Here is a 20,076-nt window from a genome sequence, read left to right on the forward strand (position 1 = left end):
CACCCTCTCTCTCTCTCTCTCCCTCAAGAATAAATTAACATTAAAAACAAAATTCTTTAAAAAACACACACATAACTAAAAACAAAAGTTTTCATTCTTAAACTTTTTTTAATTTTTAATGTTTATTTTTGAAAGAGAGAGCGTGCAGGCACGCAGGGGAGGGGAAGCGGGGTGGAAGGGGGGACAGAGTGCACAGAGCCCGATGATGGGGGGCTCGGACTCACAAATTGTGACCTGAGCCAAAGTCAGATGCTTAACCCACTGAGCCACCCAGGAGCTCCTCCATTCTTAAACTCTTAAATCCTACTATAGGTCCTCAAATAAACATCTGGTGCCATGCTGTCCAAAACACTTTCTGCACTGATAGAAATGTTTGATAGCTGCACTGTCCACTCACCACATGAGGCTACTGACCAACCACAATTAAAAACATGATTATTTACTTTGAATTAAATTTAAATCGCCATGTGTCGCAAGTGTATACCATACTGGACAGCACAGATCTAACACTTATTAGTTGAATAAACAGTAAATATACATAACTATAAAAAATAACCCTCATTTCACTTACAGATAAGCTTAATTAATCCAAACCTTATAACATACATTCAAGGCTTTTAAATCTGTCCCCATTCAGCTCTGCCAACATCAGCTCATTTTGTCTTTTTATGAACACCTTTTACAGACGCCTTTTCCTCAACCAAAAGACACAAGCTTTTTAACTCTTCCTCCTTCCTTGAAGGTTCGACCTCAACCACCATCTTCTTTGTGAAGCTTTCCCACCCCAACAATCCATTCCACCCTCTGCATTTAAAGTACTATGATTGTGCTTATACTATTGATCATAATTTTCTTTTTTTCTTTTGAAGAATGGATATGTATTCTCTCTTTACCTTCCACAAAGCCTCACAAAACTTTTTGCCATCCGTTTACTGAATGAGCAAGAACACTTCAATTTCTGATATTCAGACTATAAACCTTCTAAGCTATACAGAGCTTCAGTTCTAGGGGTACTAATCTGGCAATTTTCCAAGCACTCAATTTACTATACCAGGTGCTTTTCTGGGCTACCGTTGACCACACAGATCAATTACTTTGAATGATTTTGACTGTGTGCTGCAAGAAGCTATCAAAAAGACTATTTTGAGGTGGGGGGGTGAAATATCTCAGCACTCTTCTGATAGCTGTTTCACAGTACTGAAAAGGTCACTGCAGTTCTGAGATTTTTTTTTTTTAATTTTTTTTTAACGTTTGTTTATCAGCGTGTGCGTGCATGAGCGGGGAAGGGGCAAAGAGAGAGGGAGACACAGAATCCGAAGCAGGCTCCAGGCTCTGAGCTGTCAGCACAGAGCCCGACGCGGGGCTCGAACTCACAGACAGCACGATCATGACCTGAGCCGAAGTCAGACGCTCAACCAACTGAGCCACCCAGGAGCCCCCTTTTATTTTTTTTAGTTCTGAGATATTTTAAATACTAGCCAACCAAAAGTTGTAGAATATGAGAAAAGTGGTTACAGATACTCATGAATTTAAGAGAGAAAAAAACCCCTGTCTTTGCTACCCCTCTTCACCACCAATATTGTTTTCAAGTGTTTGCATCAAATTAAAAAATCATCAAATAGAAGATTCAACTAATGAGCTTCCTATAAAATTTTTGAAATGCACATACACTATTTCAAAAACTTTGTTTCCAGATGAAGCAGTAGGGACATAAAATATTAAAACACAGTAACATCAAATAATTATCTTCCTATTCTGCAGAATAACAACTGTAAGAGTAGTTCTAAACCATACAGGGTTACTAACCCCTTGACAATCTAGTGTAAAATTAGAGAATGTTTCACAAAAAATGCAAATATAAAAATTTTCTACATTTTCCGTGAGTTTATGTACCTACCCAAGCCATCCATCTTATGTCAACCTCAAAGAACAGAGATGGTTTAACATTTTTTTTAAACTGATCTAGAATTGGAGAGAGTAGAATAGGAGAACAGCAATGTAGTGATCCACCCAATGTTTGACAATTTCCAATAAAATGTAAACTACTGGTAAGAATATAATTGGTAATACTGGAAAAATATTGTTTTCCAAATACTCTTTGACTCTGTAATTCTTCTACTGGAACTTGTTAAAAAAATAATCTATGAAATAAAAGTAATCCAAAACAGGGGCACCTGGGCAGCTTCAGTCAGTTCGGCTCAGGTCATGATCTCACAGTCCGTGAGCTCGAGCCCCGCATCCAGCTCTGTGCAGACAGCTCAGAGCCTGGAGCCTGCTTTGGATTCTGTGTCTCCCCCCCTCTCTGCCCCTCTGCCACTCGTGCTCTGTCTCTCTCAAAAACTAAATAAACATTTAAAAAATAAAAAAATAAAAAAGTAATCCAAAACAAAAAAATAGCCTTTTAAACAGTTAGGCAAGGAAGTTTTAGGGATACCTGGGTGGCTCAGCTGGTTGAGGGTCTGACTCTTTTTTTTTTTTTTTTTTTTTTTATGAAATTTATTGACAAATTGGTTTCCATACAACACCCAGTGCTCATCCCAAAAGGTGCCCTCCTCAATACCCATCACCCACCTCTTCTCCTCCCTCCCACCCCCTATCAACCCTCAGCTTGTTCTCAGTTTTTAACAGTCTCTTATGCTTTGGCTCTCTCCCACCCTAACCTCTTTTTTTTTTTTTTCCTTCCCCTCCCCCATGGGTTCCTGTTAAGTTTCTCAGGATCCACATAAGAGTGAGACCATATGGTATCTGTCTTTTTCTGTATGGCTTATTTCACTTAGCATCACACTCTCCAGTTCCATCCACGTTGCTACAAAAGGCCATATTTCATTTTTTCTCATTGCCACGTAATATTCCATTGTGTATATAAACCACAATTTCTTTATCCATTCATCAGTGGATGGACATTTAGGCTCTTTCCATAATTTGGCTATTGTTGAGAGTGCTGCTATGAACATTGGGGTACAAGTGGCCCTATGCATCAGTACTCCTGTATCCCTGAGGGTCTGACTCTTGATCCTGAATCAGGTCATGATCCCAGGGTCATGGGATGGAACCTCCATGCTAAGAGTGGACCCTGCTTGGGATTCTCTCTCTCCCTCCCCCCACCCCCCGCCTTGTGCTCGCTCACTCTCTCTACAATAAAGAATAAATCTTTTTAAATAAACTTAAAAAATATATTTATTTATTTTGAGAGAAAGAAAGCATTAGGGAGGGGCAGAGAAAGAATCCCAAGCAGGCTCCCTGCTGTAAGCACAGAGGCCAGATGCAGGGCTTGACCTCACAAACCGTGAGATCATGACCTGAGCTGAAATCAAGAGTGAGAGGTTTGGGAGCCTGGGTGGTTCAGTCAGTTAAGCACCCAACTTCAGCTCAGGTCATGATCTCATGGTTCATGAGTTTGAGCCCCTGTCAAGCTATGTGCTGAGAGCTCAGAGCCTGGATCCTGCTTCAGATTCTGTGTCTCCCTCTCTCTCCACGACACCCCCACTTGCACTCTTGTCTCTCTCTCTCAAAAACGAATAAATGTTAAAAAAATAAAATTAAAAAAAAAAAAGAGAGAGAGATGTTTAACCAACCGAGCCACCCAGGTGCCCCTAAATAAAAATTTAAAAAAGAAGTTTTGTGACTCCTGGGTAGCTCAGTCGGTTAAGCATCGGACTTCGGCTCAGGTCATGATCTCACGGTTCATGAGCTTGTGCTCCAATCTGAAGTGAGCTCGAGCCCCACTTTGGGTGAACACAAGCTCCGCATTGAGTGAGCCCTGGTTCTCTCTTTTCCTGCCCTCACTCATTTGTGCCCTCTCTCTCTAAAAAAATAAAAAAATAAAAAAAAAAGCAAAAAAAACCCAAAAAGTGTTCACACAATACTGACCAACATAACTTTCTGAGATGATGGAAATGTAGTAAACTAGTCACATGAATATTAAATACTTGGAATAAGGTTGGCACAAGTGAAAAATTGGTTTTTTAATTTAAATTTAAATTGCCACATGTGGCTAACGACTACCATACGAGACAGAATTTTTAGAAAAAAAGGGAAGATTACCTCTGCTGTCAACTTCTTTAAGTTAACCTTCCTTTTCCTGATTATTACTCCCATATGTCTGACAAACCATTTCTTTAACACATTTTCTGACTAAGGTCCTGCAAAAGAAATTAGCTCTACAAAAACTATAAGTGACAATTTTCTCAATTCTCCAAAGGATGGTATAGAGTTAAAACCATTCTAGATTCACAGGAGAGAAGATAATCTGTACATCTATTGGATTCCTTAGGGCTCTGGGGCTTAATTCTCTCATACACCTGTATTACCAGTTTCCACATTAGTAGCAACAGAGTGAGGGAAGAGAATTCCATTTATTCATAAGAACAATTTGCAAAGGTGATACGTGTGCATTTACAATTGCCTGTGCTGCTACAGAGGCTACTCGCACTAACTTTCATTTAGGAAATTAAGGATTTGGGGCACCCGGCTGGCTTAGGTGGTAGAGCACACAATTCCTGATCTTAGGTTTGTGAGTTCGACTCCCACATGGGGTGTAAAGATTGCTTAAAAATAAAATCTTAAAAAAAAAAAAATTACAGATTTACCAAAAAACAGAAAAAAAGAAAATTAAGGATTTACAACAAAACTATAGTTATAGTCACACATCTTATGTTTGCTTAAACAAAGCAATTACAAATAATTAGAAAAATGGTTGTATGAAATAAATACTCCTATGACCACCATTTTTAACTTGTTTCATAATTCTAAAATCTCATCATTTTCACACAGTAATAAATTCCCTTCTGGAAGATTTTCAATTTCTACCTACTTAAAACCAAAAGATTTAAAAATTTTTTTTCAACGTTTATTTATTTTGGGGACAGAGAGAGACAGAGCATGAACAGGGGAGGGGCAGAGAGAGAGGGAGACACAGAATCGGAAACAGGCTCCAGGCTCTGAGCCATCAGCCCAGAGCCCGACGCGGGGCTCGAACTCACAGACCGCGAGATCGTGACCTGGCTGAAGTCGGACGCTTAACCGACTGCGCCACCCAGGCGCCCCAAAACCAAAAGATTTTTAAAAAATAACATAATCAAATCAACATGATGGCCTCACTGTTAAGTATGGTTTTCAGGTGTACCTCATAGGACTAATTTTATTGCTACCCTTCCTATGAAACAGTTAAGGGATCTATTTACAGGCCCAGATCCCTCTCAAAACTAAGTAAAATTTTGTCTTAGGCAAAATTAAATTTACAAAAGCATATAAGCAAATTTAATTACAGTTACTTCATGATCAGGGCACTATGAAGTACCCGTTCAACAAATCAATTATACCTTTTTTTTTTCCCAACAAATCAATTATAAATAATTATTTCCTTACTTTTAAAAAATGCTTTTAAAACCAAAAAGAAAAACCCAAGACCGTCTACAGATTTGGAAGCTAGTCTTTAAAAAAAAAAAATTACTGTTCAAATACTATCATTCAAACCATTCAAAAAGAGAAAGTCTAGAGTTTTATGGTATATTTGGCCATAAATATGAGAGACTGTATAATTAAACAAGAATTAATTGCCCTCATCTTCTTAGGCAATTGCAAATTGAAAGAGCTGATTAATGCCCTGGATTTAGTTCAGTCTTTAAAATGTGACATCAGAAAAAAAGACTATCTTGAAAATTTCTTTCATCTAAGTAATTGGAATTTTGTTCTCAGTAATTTACTATTAAATAATGAAGTATATTGATTCCTCACCACTTTTTCTAATTAGTTATCCATACTGAAAAGGTTCATGTTATTCGTAAAACACAACTACAAGAAACTTGACCTTTATTATATATCAAAAATAATCTTAATTCTGAATATATATCCTTATTGGTCATAAACACCAATTCACTCTAATTCTAGATGCCACTATAAACATTTCATATTGCTCATAAAGGCCAGTTAAAACCTCCACATACTACATAAAATCAATGAATATATCATTTTACTGTTGAAGACTTGCTATCTATCATCTTGAAAAACATCTTAAATTTTCCTTTAGGAGTTGCTTTTGCTTTTCTTTTCGGTGTTGTTTGCTAAGAAGTGTTCTGGTAACATTTATGCAACCCAGAAAATTATCCCACATTTTTCTTTTTTTTTTTTTTATTAATTTTTTTTTCAACGTTTATTTATTTTTGGGACAGAGAGAGACAGAGCATGAACAGGGGAGGGGCAGAGAGAGAGGGAGACACAGAATCGGAAACAGGCTCCAGGCTCTGAGCCATCAGCCCAGAGCCTGACGCGGGACTCGAACTCACAGACCGCGAGATCGTGACCTGGCTGAAGTCGGACGCTTAACCGACTGCACCACCCAGGCGCCCCTATCCCACATTTTTCAATGCAAAAAACAGTCCTAAATTAAAAAGGGTTCTAAGAAGGAAGTCAACAGCTCTGTTTAGGTAACAATGAAATCCAAGGCAGGGAACCTATGATCCTTGAGCCAAAGCCTATTCATTTATATATTAACCATGGCTGTTTTGACCCACCAGGGTAGTTGCAATGGGGACTGTTATGTCTAGCAAAGCCTAAAACATTTACTGGCTTTTCACAGAAAAAAATTTGCCAACCTCTGTTCTAAATAATTACAAAAAAGACACTTTAAAAAAACTACAAAGCATGTGGAATGTAACCACAGCCATTAAGAATGATATTGCAAGGGACACCTGGGTGGCTCAGTCGGTTAAGCATCTGACTTCGGCTCAGGTCACAATCTTATGGTTCGGGAGTCCAAGCCCCACATCAGGCTCTGTGCTGCTAGCTCAGAGCCCGGAGCCTGCTTTGGATTCTGTGTCTCCCTCTCTCTCTGCCCCTCCCCTGCTCATGCTCTTGTCTCTCTCTCTGTCTCTCATAAAAAATAAACATGATAAAAAAAAAGAATGATATTGCAGGTAAATGGTTATATGGAAGAGTGCTCCTGATAATATATATTAACTACCACTACTGCCCTTACCTTTTATAAAATATATTGGCATCGGATTTCTCAAAAAAATAAATAAATAAATAAAAATCAAGGCAAAGCAGAACAACATTTTCTTTTTTTTTTTAATTTTTTTTTCAACGTTTTTTATTTATTTTGGGGACAGAGAGAGACAGAGCATGAACGGGGGAGGGGCAGAGAGAGGGAGACACAGAATCGGAAACAGGCTCCAGGCTCCGAGCCATCAGCCCAGAGCCCAACGCGGGGCTCGAACTCACGGACCGCGAGATCGTGACCTGGCTGAAGTCGGACGCTTAACCGACTGCGCCACCCAGGCGCCCCATACATTTTCAAAAATCTCAAGAAAACAAAAGGTGAGCCATGGATCCAGTCCAGCTGTCCTTTAAGTATTAAAGTTACAGAAAAAGGGTTTTAAACATGAAAGAAGTCAAGGAATATTTGAGCCTTTCTTGAGCAATCTACTAGACAATGAGCTTAAACCAAGAGATGACCAGAAAAATTTTGCCAAAGGACAATGAGCATTTTCTATATTTAACTGTGGATCTAAGTTTAAAACAAAGGTGGGAAAGAGAATGAAAGAACATATCAATGTTTGACAAAGCAGAAATAATCCAACTTAAAAAAGAAAGGAATCACCTGAAACTAATGTAACATGTGTTAACTATACTCAACTTTTTTTTTTTTTTAATTTTTTTTTTTTTTCAACGTTTATCCACTTTTGGGACAGAGAGAGAGCATGAACGGGGGAGGGGCAGAGAGAGAGGGAGACACAGAATTGGAAACAGGCTCCAGGCTCTGAGCCATCAGCCCAGAGCCCGACGCGGGGCTCGAACTCACGGACCGCGAGATCGTAAACTGGCTGAAGTCGGACGCTCAACCGACTGCGCCACCCAGGCGCCTCTCAAACAACTTTTTAAAAAAAGGACAAGGAAGAAGAAAAGACTACAGTAGAAAAAGTTTAGTGACTATGGAACACATAACAGGTGGGAATCAAAAAATTACCATTAAAACTAACAATCAAGATAGTGGAAGTTTAAATAAGAAAACAGACAACTTAGAATATTTTTTTTTCAACGTTTATTTATTTTGGGGACAGAGAGAGACAGAACATGAACGGGGGAGGGGCAGAGAGAGAGGGAGACACAGAATTGGAAACAGGCTCCAGGCTCTGAGCCATCAGCCCAGAGCCCGACGCCGGGCTCGAACTCACAGACCGCGAGATGGTGACCTGGCTGAAGTCGGACGCTTAACCGACTGCGCCACCCAGGTGCCCCGAATATTTTTTAAAAGTATAAGTACAAGAGCAACCACTGTAACAGTAAAACAAACCATTTGAAGTATGAGAAGAAATTTTCAAAGTAAGGATCACCTGGGTGGCTTAGTCAGTTAAGCTTCTGATTCTTGATTTCAGCTTTGGTCATGGTCTCATGGCATGTGAGATCGAGCCCTGCATTGGACTCCATGCTGAACGTGGAGCCTGTTTGGGATTCTCTCTCTCCCTCTCTCTCTGCCCCTTCCCTACCTGTGTGCTCTCTCTCAAAATAAATAAACTCTAAATAAAAAAAAAAGAAATTTTCAAAGTAAAAGAAGAAAACCTCATGCAGGGAAAAAAACACAACTACTACAACATAACATACACAGTAACTATCACAAAAATGAATGAAGATTAAATATATCAATCACTCAGTATAAATGGACTTAGTTCACCAAGTAAAACAAAAAGATTTTCCATTTGGCTCAAAAAAACAAAACACAATTAAAACAAAGTGATTCAGAAATAAAGGAATGGGCAAATGTTGACCAGGCAAATAGAAACAATGAGAACAGGGCTTGCATACTGATCAAACAAAGTAAGGGGTGCCTACGTGGCTCAGTTAGTTGAGCATCTGACTCTTGATTTCAGCTCAGGTCATGGGATCAAGCCCTGCACTATGCTCCGTGCTGAGCATGGAACCTACTTAAGACTCTCTCGCACGCTCTCTCTCTCTCTCCCTCTCTCCCCCACTTGCGCTCTCTAAAATAAAATGAACATTAAATAAATAAATGAAATGAAAGAAATTTTAACTACTTTTTAAAAAGAACACAGAAACAAGAAGTAAAAACCACATAAGGAAATAACACAAAGAAATAAAGCACAAACTTTTCATCCAAGATTTTAGCAAGAAGAACAGATCATTGTTTATTATGGCACTGTTTCAAAATCTAGGATTTTAGGAAGTTCTCCAGATGAAATGAGATATTTTAAAGTTGAGATGCCACATTTTATTGAAGCAGCTCTTACTTATAGTATATTTCATACTAGATATTCACAAGCACTTTTATAAAATGCATCGTATAGCAGAACTATTACTCCTAAAATACAAATTGCAATGTCCTATAAATACCTCTAATGAAATGTTATTTATGGAAGAGATTAAAATTAAAACATAATGCCAGATTTATTCTCAATGACAGAACTGAAAGTAATAGTGACTTTGGAGTCAATTCAACTATCAATCCATAAGCATCAATAAACACAAGGAAACCTGCTGTTAAATAAATGTTAAAATCTCAGCAAAATTCTGTAACAAAACATAAGACAGTGATTAAGGCTCAAAATTTTAGTATGCAGAATTTCTCCTAGTTTATAAAATATTTTTCTCAGCTTCCCATGTGAAGAATAATGTCCACTTTCCACACCTACTTTTGTGGTTTGGTTTCCCTTTCAATCACTGCCAAGTGAAAGGTTTCCCTTCAGTCAAAAGAGCAGCATATTATGTTCCATGGGTCTTTCTGGAATATGGGGAGATTTTTACACTTCCTTAGTTGCAGAGTTCCATAGAATCATAGCTAAAACTCTCCCTAACTCAGTACTCCCAAATAGAAATACTGATTGGAATCACATCCTAACTGGCTGGCTTTCATGGGACAACCATATCAAAGAAAGCAATTAGGGTATATAATATAAATCTCTTGTGCTATGGCCTACCAAAGTGATCTATATAATAATGGGATGCCAATTCGTTCATAAACTAGTTAAGTTAGGATATCAATAGATCAGACATCTGTATATAGTAACACACACGACACAATGCAAAATGTCTAAAGAACACACATTTACCAAAGCAGTTATGCATATATAAAACTCACCCTACCATATATGAGAATTTTTCATTCTTATTTAAAAAAAAATTTTTTTTAATGTTTATTTATTTTTGAGAGACAAAGAGTGTGAGTGGGGGAGGGGCAGAGAGCGAGAGGGAGACACAGAATCTGAAGAAGGCTCCAGGCTCTGAGCTGTCACCATAGAGCCTGACACGGGGCTCGAACCCACAGACCGCAAGATCATAACCTGAGCCAAAGTCAGACACTTAACTGACTGAGCCACCCAGGTGCCCCACGTTCTGATTTTTAATAAAGGTACCCAAAAGAACCAAGTAGATGAAAAGATAAGAAAAATGCCAGACCAACCTAATTTCCTAAAAGAAAATCAAGTCCATGCCATGAGACAGTTCACAACAAGTTAAACATGCTGAGCCAAAACCTGATTCCAATACTTCTCTAATCACAGTCTTAATGTTTACGAGCCAAAACTCAGTTTTTATTAACCTTCTAAAAACATTCAAATATAGCAATAAATTACTAAGATGATCACCACACTGTCCGAAAAAAACACACTTTGAGTTATAAAACTAAGTCACTGTGGCAGCCAAGGAGATACACTGCATGGATCTCCCTTTAAGAAAGAAGCTTGCTTGGGGCTCCTGGGTGGCTCAATTGGTTAAGCTAAGTGTCTGACTTCAGCTCAGGTCACGATCTCACGGTTTGTGAGTTTGTGCCGACAGCTCAGAGCCTGGATCCTGCTTCAGATTCTGTGTCTCCCTCTCTCTCTGCCCCTCCCTGGCTCGCACTCTCTGTCTCTCTCTCTCTCTCAAAAATGAATAAACATTAAATAAAAAGAAAGAAAAGATAGAAGCTTGCTTGCCCTTTGGGTGCAGAAAGTGGAGTAGCAGCTGTCATTGCTTTGAGATCCATCACACCATTCAAGCTTTTATACCAAGGCCTGGCTCTTCACAGGCCCCAGCCAATGACTGAGCAGTGGGGACACTAGGTGGCCATTTCTGCCCAGTGCAAGTCTCATTCACAGGGCAATCCTTGCTGTGAGCTCCCCTTTGAGTTGACTATCAGATCTGCAATGCAATCTGAGACTCTCCTTGCCTCACTCAGTTTCCTCTCCATTATCCTTTTACAGATGACAGATCCACACTGAAGTCTAAAGACTGGAGTCTAATCCTGCTTCATCCTCCTCTATCTTTATAGGCCTTACCCCACAACAAACCTCTTCCATTTCTAACTCCATTTCAAGATCTCTTTTCCAGATGATAAGCCAAGATAATGACCTGAATGGACACACCACTTCTCTTACAAAAATATAAGTAGTCTCCCTACTATTTTATAAACATCTCTCTCACATATACACACACACACACATATACACGTATCTACCAGAAGATTAGCCAATCAAAAAAAATTGTTTTACAGGTTTAATCTATGCAACCTCTAAAACTTGCTCTAAATCTTTAAAGTTCAGATTCAAAGTACATTTTAACATATTAACATTAATTTTTTTTCATGGAATTTCTTACATTTAAATAATTTTTACCACATAAATTTTCAACTTCAATAACTATACCTGTTAAAGGACAACACAATCTTAAGTTCATCATATGAATAAAACTGCACTACAGAAGCATCCATGCTATGCTTAAATCTTTGACTGTTTCCAAAAGAGCTAATATGCCAGTAAAAATAGTTAATTTATATGGGGGTGCCTGGGTGACTCAGTCAGTTGAGTGTCTGACTGGCTCAGGTCATGATCTTGTGGTTCAAGAGTTCAAGCCCTCCATTGGGCTCAATGCTGACAGCAGGGAGCCCGCTTCGCATTCTCTGTTCCCCTCTCTCTCTCCGCCCCTCTCCCGCTTGGCTCTTGCTCTCTCTTGCTCTCCCTCTCTCTCTCAAAAGTAAACATTTAAAACAAAATTGTTACCTATATGGCATCGAAGCATACTAGAAACAATAATGAAACATTTTATACAACTTTTTAGGATATACAAAACGTTTCTACATATATTATCCATTAGATCCTCAACACTTTGCAGGTGTTACTATAGGCTTTAGATAAGGAAACTTAGGGTCAAAGAGATTCTTTGTCTCAAGTAAGAACTAGAATCCAGATTTTTGCTGGTGGAATTGACCTCAAATCATAGAGATAATTAACACAATTGATACAGTTAATACTTTCTATTACTTATTCCTAACTGATCACTTCAATAAAAACAAGAAAAAAACTTCAGCCTCTATCTGGTCATTATCAAAGATCAAGGCACCACAGAACTATCCTATCAGGCAGCTGACCCCATAAGAACAAATATTTTAGAGATTTCTGAAAAATAAGATTAATAAAATAAAATTTATCCAGAAGCTAAGAACACCAAGAAAAAAAGCACACTGCCTTGGAAGTCAGTTTCGATGATTCTTCACTGATATAATTTAACCATTTAGCATTTGGGAATTACAGAAGAACTTTTGTGAGCACTCAAGCCAAAGAAACTCCAAGATTTCTTTCTTGTGGTCACTTACAGTGGATATTTATTATTCTTGACCCTTTTATGCCCTAGAATGCTGTGGGAGTTTCCATGGTGAATCTATGCATAAGCTAAACCATCAGATGTGTCAAAGACGCAATGTGAGATTAGGTTTGCACTAGAACTGTGATGTGAACAGGACACTGACAACTAATGAATTCTTTCAAGGTGAGGTGGAAGGTTGTAAATGGAGACTTCATATCCCACCCTTGTAGCTCAGAAGCTAGCTGTGACTGAGACTGATGTGGGGAGCTGCATCAGACCTTGCAAGAAACTAAAGGTGAATACAGACTCTGAAATGGCACCCAAAGCCTTTTAAAATAAATAGAAAAATTTTAAGCAGAACTATGAAAAAAAGACACAGTTGGGCAGGTGGGTGGGGAGCAAGGGTTTAAAGAGTAACAACTAACTCCTGTATTGTTGTAAAATACCTCATCTGTATACCTTGTACTGGGACACTTTATTTCTCAGTACTGCATGGCAGGAAATGGAATGCCAATAGAAGACAGTTGTGTTGGTGATTACTCACTTTAAATCAGATAAATTAAATGGTTACCCTTCATAGTTTTAAAGGCAGTCATGTCTAGTAGAGGATCAAAATACAAAGTAAACTAATATTAGGCCTCAGAAGCATAGCTTTTTTGCTTTCAGAGAAAGTGGAAATATCAAAACACTTAATCTTCAGTTCCTAGTCTTCTAACAGGAAATCAACAAAGACTAAGAAAGGAGCAAAACCAGACACTCCCAGGGGCAAGAGAGCTGAAGGACTACAGACAAGTAATATGGACTCTTTGTATCTTCCTCACCCATAAAATTGTTATCTGCCAAATCTATCTCAAAAAGTTTTAAGTAACATAAAAAGATAATGGATGTGAAAACCATAGTAAGCTGAAAGGTGCAATTAAAAACCACCCATTTGCTAAAATCCAAACTAAATACCTCTAAGTCTCTGAGAAATGTCTTAATAACGCTCAGAAAATCTTATCAAAAGCCCTTTTTTGCCATGATACTGATGAAGTTTTTTGTTTTGTTTTTTTTTTTTTAATTTAAATTTTAGTTAACATACAGTATTGTTTTCAGGAGTAGAATTTAGTGATTCATCACTTACATACAACAACCAGGGCTCATCACAACAAGTGCCCTCCTTAATACCCATCACCCTTCTAGCATATCCCGCACCCACCTGCCTCCATCAACCCTGTTTGTTCTCTATAGTTAAGTCTCTTATGGTTTGTTACCCTCCCCGTTTTTCCCCACCTTCCCACATGAGTGAAATCATATGGTATCTGTCTTTCTGATTGACTTATTTCACTTATATATTTTAGCTTCATTCACGCTGTTGCAAATGGCACGATTTCATTCTTTTTGATGGCTGAGTAATATTCCCTTATATGTGTGTATATATATATATATATATATATATATATATGCATATATATACATACATATATACATATATACTTTATATATATATACACACACACACACACACACACACACACACATACATACACACACACATCTTTGTCTATTCCTGATGGTTCTTTTGAGTAAGACAGGGATGAAGTAGCAAAAGAACTTTGTAAGGTACTATAATACTGCTTACTTTCAAATGTGATTAGTAACCTATGTTGCTCTGTTTACACATACCTCACAAATCTTAAAGGTAGGATTTTCTCTTTTTAAAAATATGATTCATAAGAACCATGTTTATCAACATTTTAAATAAAATTTGAGCATTTTCATAAATACTATTAATATCAATGTTTAAGAATAATCAGAAGACTGACAATCAGAACACTCCTAGACATAAAACCCATAAAAGTATGCCTTCATATTAGAATAAAAATTTCAGTGAAATGATGTATTACATTTCACTGTATATTACAACATACATTTAACAGGAAGATCCATTTTTCCACTGTCTTAGGAGACACCATCTATTGTACTTACTTCTGTATAACATTTTGCAAGCTTAACATCATCCCCAGTTCTCCTTTCATCTTCTCTCTGTTAGCTCGGCATTCTGCCAAGTACCGAAGAGCCTACAGCAAAAACAGTGACAGGTTAATTTACAACTCCAGACTATTCAAAACTAAACTCATTACTAACTTACTGCAAGAGGAAAAAGATGAAAAATAAGTTTTTGTTTTTAGAATCAATTGGTTTTGAAGTATTTAGAAACTCTTCTTTAAAGGCGGTAATCACAGCAGACCCCTAGGGAAGAAATGATCCTTTTAGCTAAAGTATCTGAATCTGCTCTTTGAAATAATGGTCCCTAACTTATCTGTAAGGTCAAAATTAGGTTGTCCTGGCTTTATTTTCACCACTTCATCTTGACAGACATATATGAAACCACATGCCATTTATTAATTTTAGGGAGTAGTCTCAATAGCTACCATTTCCCCCTAGATACTTTTTACATATTAATTTTTTTTTTCAACGTTTATTTATTTTTGGGACAGAGACAGACAGAGCATGAACGGGAGAGGGGCAGAGAGAGAGGGAGACACAGAATCGGAAACAGGCTCCAGGCTCCGAGCCATCAGCCCAGAGCCTGACGCGGGGCTCGAACTCACGGACCGCGAGATCGTGACCTGGCTGAAGTCGGACGCTTAACCGACTGCGCCACCCAGGCGCCCCTACATATTAATTAAAATAAACTGCTGAGCGAGACAAAACATAAAAATACCTTTACAGAATGAACTGTTTTTAATTTTACAATTCACCTTTAAAGTGTCCTTTTTTGGGGCGCCTGGGTGGCGCAGTCGGTTAAGCGTCCGACTTCAGCCAGGTCACGATCTCACAGTCCGTGGGTTCGAGCCCCACGTCGGGCTCTGGGCTGATGGCTCAGAGCCTGGAGCCTGTTTCCAATTCTGTGTCTCCCTCTCTCTCTGCCCCTCCCCCGTTCATGCTCTCTCTCTGTCCCAAAACTATCCAAAATGAAAAACAGAGAGGGAAAAGACTTAAAAAAAAAAAAAAGAGCAGCGCAACAATGACCCGTAGGACAACATGAAGTACCTAACATGCATGTAACTGGAGTCCCAGAAGAGGAGTGAGGAGGCATTAAAAAAACGCTGAAATTATAATGGATGACAATTTCCCCAAATTAATAAAAACTATAAAACCACAGACCCAACCAAGCAACTCAACAAATCCCACAAGAACAAAACCAAGACACAAAGGAGACCATCCATATCAAGCACATCATAATCATTTGCTGAAAAACAGTAATAAAGTCACCAAAAAAAGCCAGAAAAAAGAATTATGTAGAGGAACAAAGATAAGAATCATAGCAGTCTTATTAGAAATCATATGAAATCACAGAGTATAGCTAATAAGCCAATAGTGAAGATAAAATTTAAAAAACACCACACCTGCTCTTCAACTTCAGTGGGAACTTGCACCCATGTATCCCCCCTCCTACTTTCTCTCTAGCTCTGTCCCTCCATGACTTGACTTCCCTTCCTGTTCAGCCTGGCATCTACAGTCTATCATTTCAACCACTCTCTTGCCAAAATCCTAAACTCCCTTTGCTAGCCTTCTGTGTAACTTACCTGGCCAAGAATCAACCCTGAACAAATCTGACTCTTTGGCTCTCAGGACCTGCAGTGGCCTGAAGGGAGGTGAAAAAGGGATTTTGTGAGCTGTAAGCATCTTACCAATCCAGTGTCACCAAACTAGTCAGGCCCTCAAAACTGCTGAACAATCCCACCTTTCTCCTCAGTCAGCAACCTGTCCCATTTTCTGTAGCAACTCTCAGGGCCTCCTCTTCAAACCTCTTCCACTCTGGCAGCCCCTAGCCTCCTTCTTCTTTAGCCCTTAGCCTTCCAAATTTAAATAGGTCCAAGTCTAGTCCACCAAAACAAAACAAAACAAAACAAAACAAAAAAACACACTTCTTCCTTCTACCCCAAGTCCCTATCTGGAGACCTATCCCAAGACCTATCTGGAGTTGGTCTTATCCTTATTGCTCTCTCTTATCCTTATTGCTATTCATATTGAAATAAAACCAATCTATGAAAAAAAAAATTAAAAAAAAAAAAAAAGGGGGCGCCTAGGTGGCGCAGTCGGTTAAGCGTCCAACTTCAGCCAGGTCATGATCTCGCAGTCCGTGAGTTCGAGCCCCGCGTCAGGCTCTGGGCTGATGGCTCGGAGCCTGGAGCCTGTTTCCGATTCTGTGTCTCCCTCTCTCTCTGCCCCTCCCCTGTTCATGCTCTGTCTCTCTCTGTCCCAAAAATAAAATAAAAACGTTGAAAAAAAAAATTTAAAAAAAAAGAAATAAAACCAATCTAGGGACCATGCAAATTTTCCCATTTGTTACTAATGTTCACTTGTCAATGTCTGTTTTGCCTATTAAACTTCACTCTATGAAGGTAAAACAGAAAATCTGTATTATGAAGTTTGATTTTTGAAAGGGAAAATGCATATATTATTGCTCTGTACAAACTTGTGAAATTAGACTAAATGGGTCTCTAGGTAAAGGGCAAGGAGTTTGTGGGGCACCTGGGGGGCTCAATCGGTTAAGCATCTGACTCTTGGTTTCAGCTCAGGTCATGAGCTCACAGTTGGTGAGTTCCAGCCCCACGTTGGGCTCTGCACTGACAGCGTGGTCCTGCCTGGGATTCGTCTCCCTCTCTCTCTGCTCCTCCCCTGCTCACTCTCTCTCTCTCAGAAAAAAAGGGGAGGAGGGCAAGGAGTTTAAGATTTATTTTACAATAATGTTCTTTTTTAAACATTTTTGTTATGATTTTTTAAAAAAAAATTTTTAAGTTTATATTTATTTTGAGAGAGAGAGCAAGCAGGGGAGGGAGAGAGAGAGAGATACAGAATCCCGAGTCATATGTTTATGGTTGATTTGTTCAAATCAGAATCTAAAAATCAGGTCCACATATTACCCTTGGCTGATCTGTCTCTTCAGTCACTTATAAAAAAAACACGTTTGTTTATTTATTTATTTTGAGAGAGAAAGAGAGAGCATGAGTGGGGGAAGAGCAGAGAGGAGACAGAGAATCCTAAGCGTGGCTCCATCCCACAAATAGTGAGATCGTGACCTGAGCAGAAACCAAGAGTTGGACATTTAACTGACTAGCCACCCAGGCTAAATCACTTTTAATCTTTAACAGTTACCACTATTCCTCTCCTCCAGCCAACTGCCTTTCTTTTTAATGCCATTTACTGTTCACACAACCAGATTATCTGTCCTCGAGAAATGATCACATTCTGGACTTGCCTGATTGCAATGTTCTTTCACACTTCTCTAGCTCCTGCATTTCTCATAACACAGTAGTTCCTTCTACACTATTAGCCATGATCCTGTATGTTTTTCTCTGGTCTTCCCCTTTCCTTACCTTTCCCTCCCATCTTATGCTAAAATAAGTGCTATGTCCATCGACTGAGAAGCAGATAAGGAGAGCGTGGCATTCCCTACAATGCAGTATTATTAGGCCAGTACTATTATATGCTACAATGTAGATGAACTTTGGGAACAGTGAAAGAAGCCAGTCACAAAATCCACATATTCTATGATTCTATTTATGTAAAAAATATATAGGCATTTTTTCCCAAATAGGCAAATATATATACAGTAGCTACTTAGGAAAGGGTTTGGGGGGTGGGGAGCAATAGGTAGAGGAGTTTCTTTCTGAGGTGATGAAAATGTTGTAAAACGGGACTGTAGTGATGGCTGTGCAACTCTGTGAATACATTAAAAACCAATGAATGGTACACTTTAAATAAATGACTTGTATGGCATGTGATTCAGACCTTAATAAAGGTATTACAAAAAAAAAAAAAACCCAAACAGTAAGTTTCCTCTTCATGTGTCTATCCATACTGATATAATCCTCAAGATTTCTTGTTAAGTGAAAGAAGGAAGTTGCAGAACATTTCATGCATATAATATGCTACCATTTGTGTCAAAGGTACATATATGTTTGCATATATAGAAATACAGACTTACTATTTGCTCTATAGTCAATTTTAATTTTTTTACCACATCATCTAACATCTTCAAGATCTCCTCAACTGCAAAATTGTAACACCAAGACTGAAATTACTACAGGCAACTTACCAGCAAAGCCGAGTGGACAACAGGGGGGTTGGGATGGTCCATAAATAAAATAAGGCCAGGCAGACATCCCTGATCCTGAACAATGGCTCTTCTATTTAATGGATCTGCTGCTAGATCCCGTAGCTGGTTAACTACCGAGAGAGCATCAGGTTCTTCATTCATGGTGGAGGAGGAAGAATTCATCTTCTATGCCATACACATGAACAAGATCTTCTTAAATTCTGTAGAAATGGTTTGCAAAATTAGCTCAAGGCTGCTGAGGTATATTATGGCATTTGTTAAATAATCAAGATTACAACACCCTTAGAAAGAAACAGATGAATCTAAATCACACAAAAACTTGAGAATTGGCAATCCCACAGTTTAAGTAAAATGAACATAAGAAGCTAACTAAAAAAAAAAAAAAATAAAGTTATTTATGTGTGCACAATGTTTAAAGAACATATGTCATCTTCAATATTCCAATAAATTCCGTTTAGCAATACATATTTTAACACTAAAGTCGCAATAAACAAGATCTTTACAGTTCAAGCTCATGGCCTTCACTATACTTCTCCAATCATACCACTGCTAGTGCTATTTTCCTCTAGAACATTTCTGGAGCCTAAAACAAGTGCCTCAGGGAAAGGTGGCTAGCTGAAAGCTTTTTTTCTTATTTATCTATGAACAAAACCCAGCATACCGGATTTACAAAAGATAAAATCCCCTAGGAAAAAGGAGTCAAAGAAAGCTGTGAACAAAAAAGCCTCACCCTGTGTCTGAGGCCCAAGGAGTTGGGGAGATCATGGTGAAGCTGAACTGAATCTAAGCACACCTGTGCCATATTTGGAAGAATGACACAGAATTTGAGGTACTTCACTTGACAGATAAGGAAACAGTCACAGAGAAGTTAAACAATTTGCCCCAGGTGACAAAAGTACAGAAGTGGGCTAAAATCTTATCTCCTAAACTAATCAAGTCTTTCCACTTTCCATACAGTTCTTTTAAATTCAAAAACTTTTTCCCACAAAAATAAACAGAGTATTTTAGAAAATATAACATGCTAAACGTACAAAAGTCAAAGAAAAAAAATCAAGAAATAATAGTCATATATGCAGAAAGTTAAAAATAACAACTTCCATTAAGCAAGTTACACAGCATATTCCTTATCAGTAAGAATATAAAGGTGTAAATACTTTCCACAAATCAATCAGTATGTTTATTTTTTTAATATCTATTTTTGAGAGGGAGAGCTAAAGCAGGGGAGAGGCAGACAGCAGAAAGCCCAATGGGGGGCTTGAACCCATGAATCACAAGATTGTGACCTGAGCTGAAGTCAGATGCTTAACCAACTGAGCCACCCATACGTCCCAATCAGTATGTTTAATTCCAATTTCAAAAACGGTAACAAGTAGGGCGGGAGAGGAGGGATAAAA

At 38.4% G+C, this 20,076-nt stretch overlaps 1 protein-coding gene across 2 annotated transcripts in view; it reads right to left on the reverse strand.

Annotated features, from left to right (window-relative positions):
- ARMC1 (armadillo repeat containing 1) overlaps positions 1-20,076 on the reverse strand; it is a 52,677-nt gene that overhangs the window by 27,814 nt on the left and 4,787 nt on the right. For both annotated transcript variants that reach the window (XM_004001415.6, XR_006592254.1), the window contains exons 2-3: positions 18,662-18,882; positions 14,542-14,633 (exon numbers count right to left, since the gene is read on the reverse strand). In XM_004001415.6, the coding sequence (XP_004001464.2) occupies positions 14,542-14,633; positions 18,662-18,844 (275 nt within the window). In that variant the 5' untranslated portion in view covers positions 18,845-18,882. The remainder of the gene's footprint in view (positions 1-14,541; positions 14,634-18,661; positions 18,883-20,076) is intronic.

The sequence above is a fragment of the Felis catus genome, chromosome F2 (genome assembly GCF_018350175.1).
Source record: "Felis catus isolate Fca126 chromosome F2, F.catus_Fca126_mat1.0, whole genome shotgun sequence".
Lineage (NCBI taxonomy): Eukaryota > Metazoa > Chordata > Mammalia > Carnivora > Felidae > Felis > Felis catus.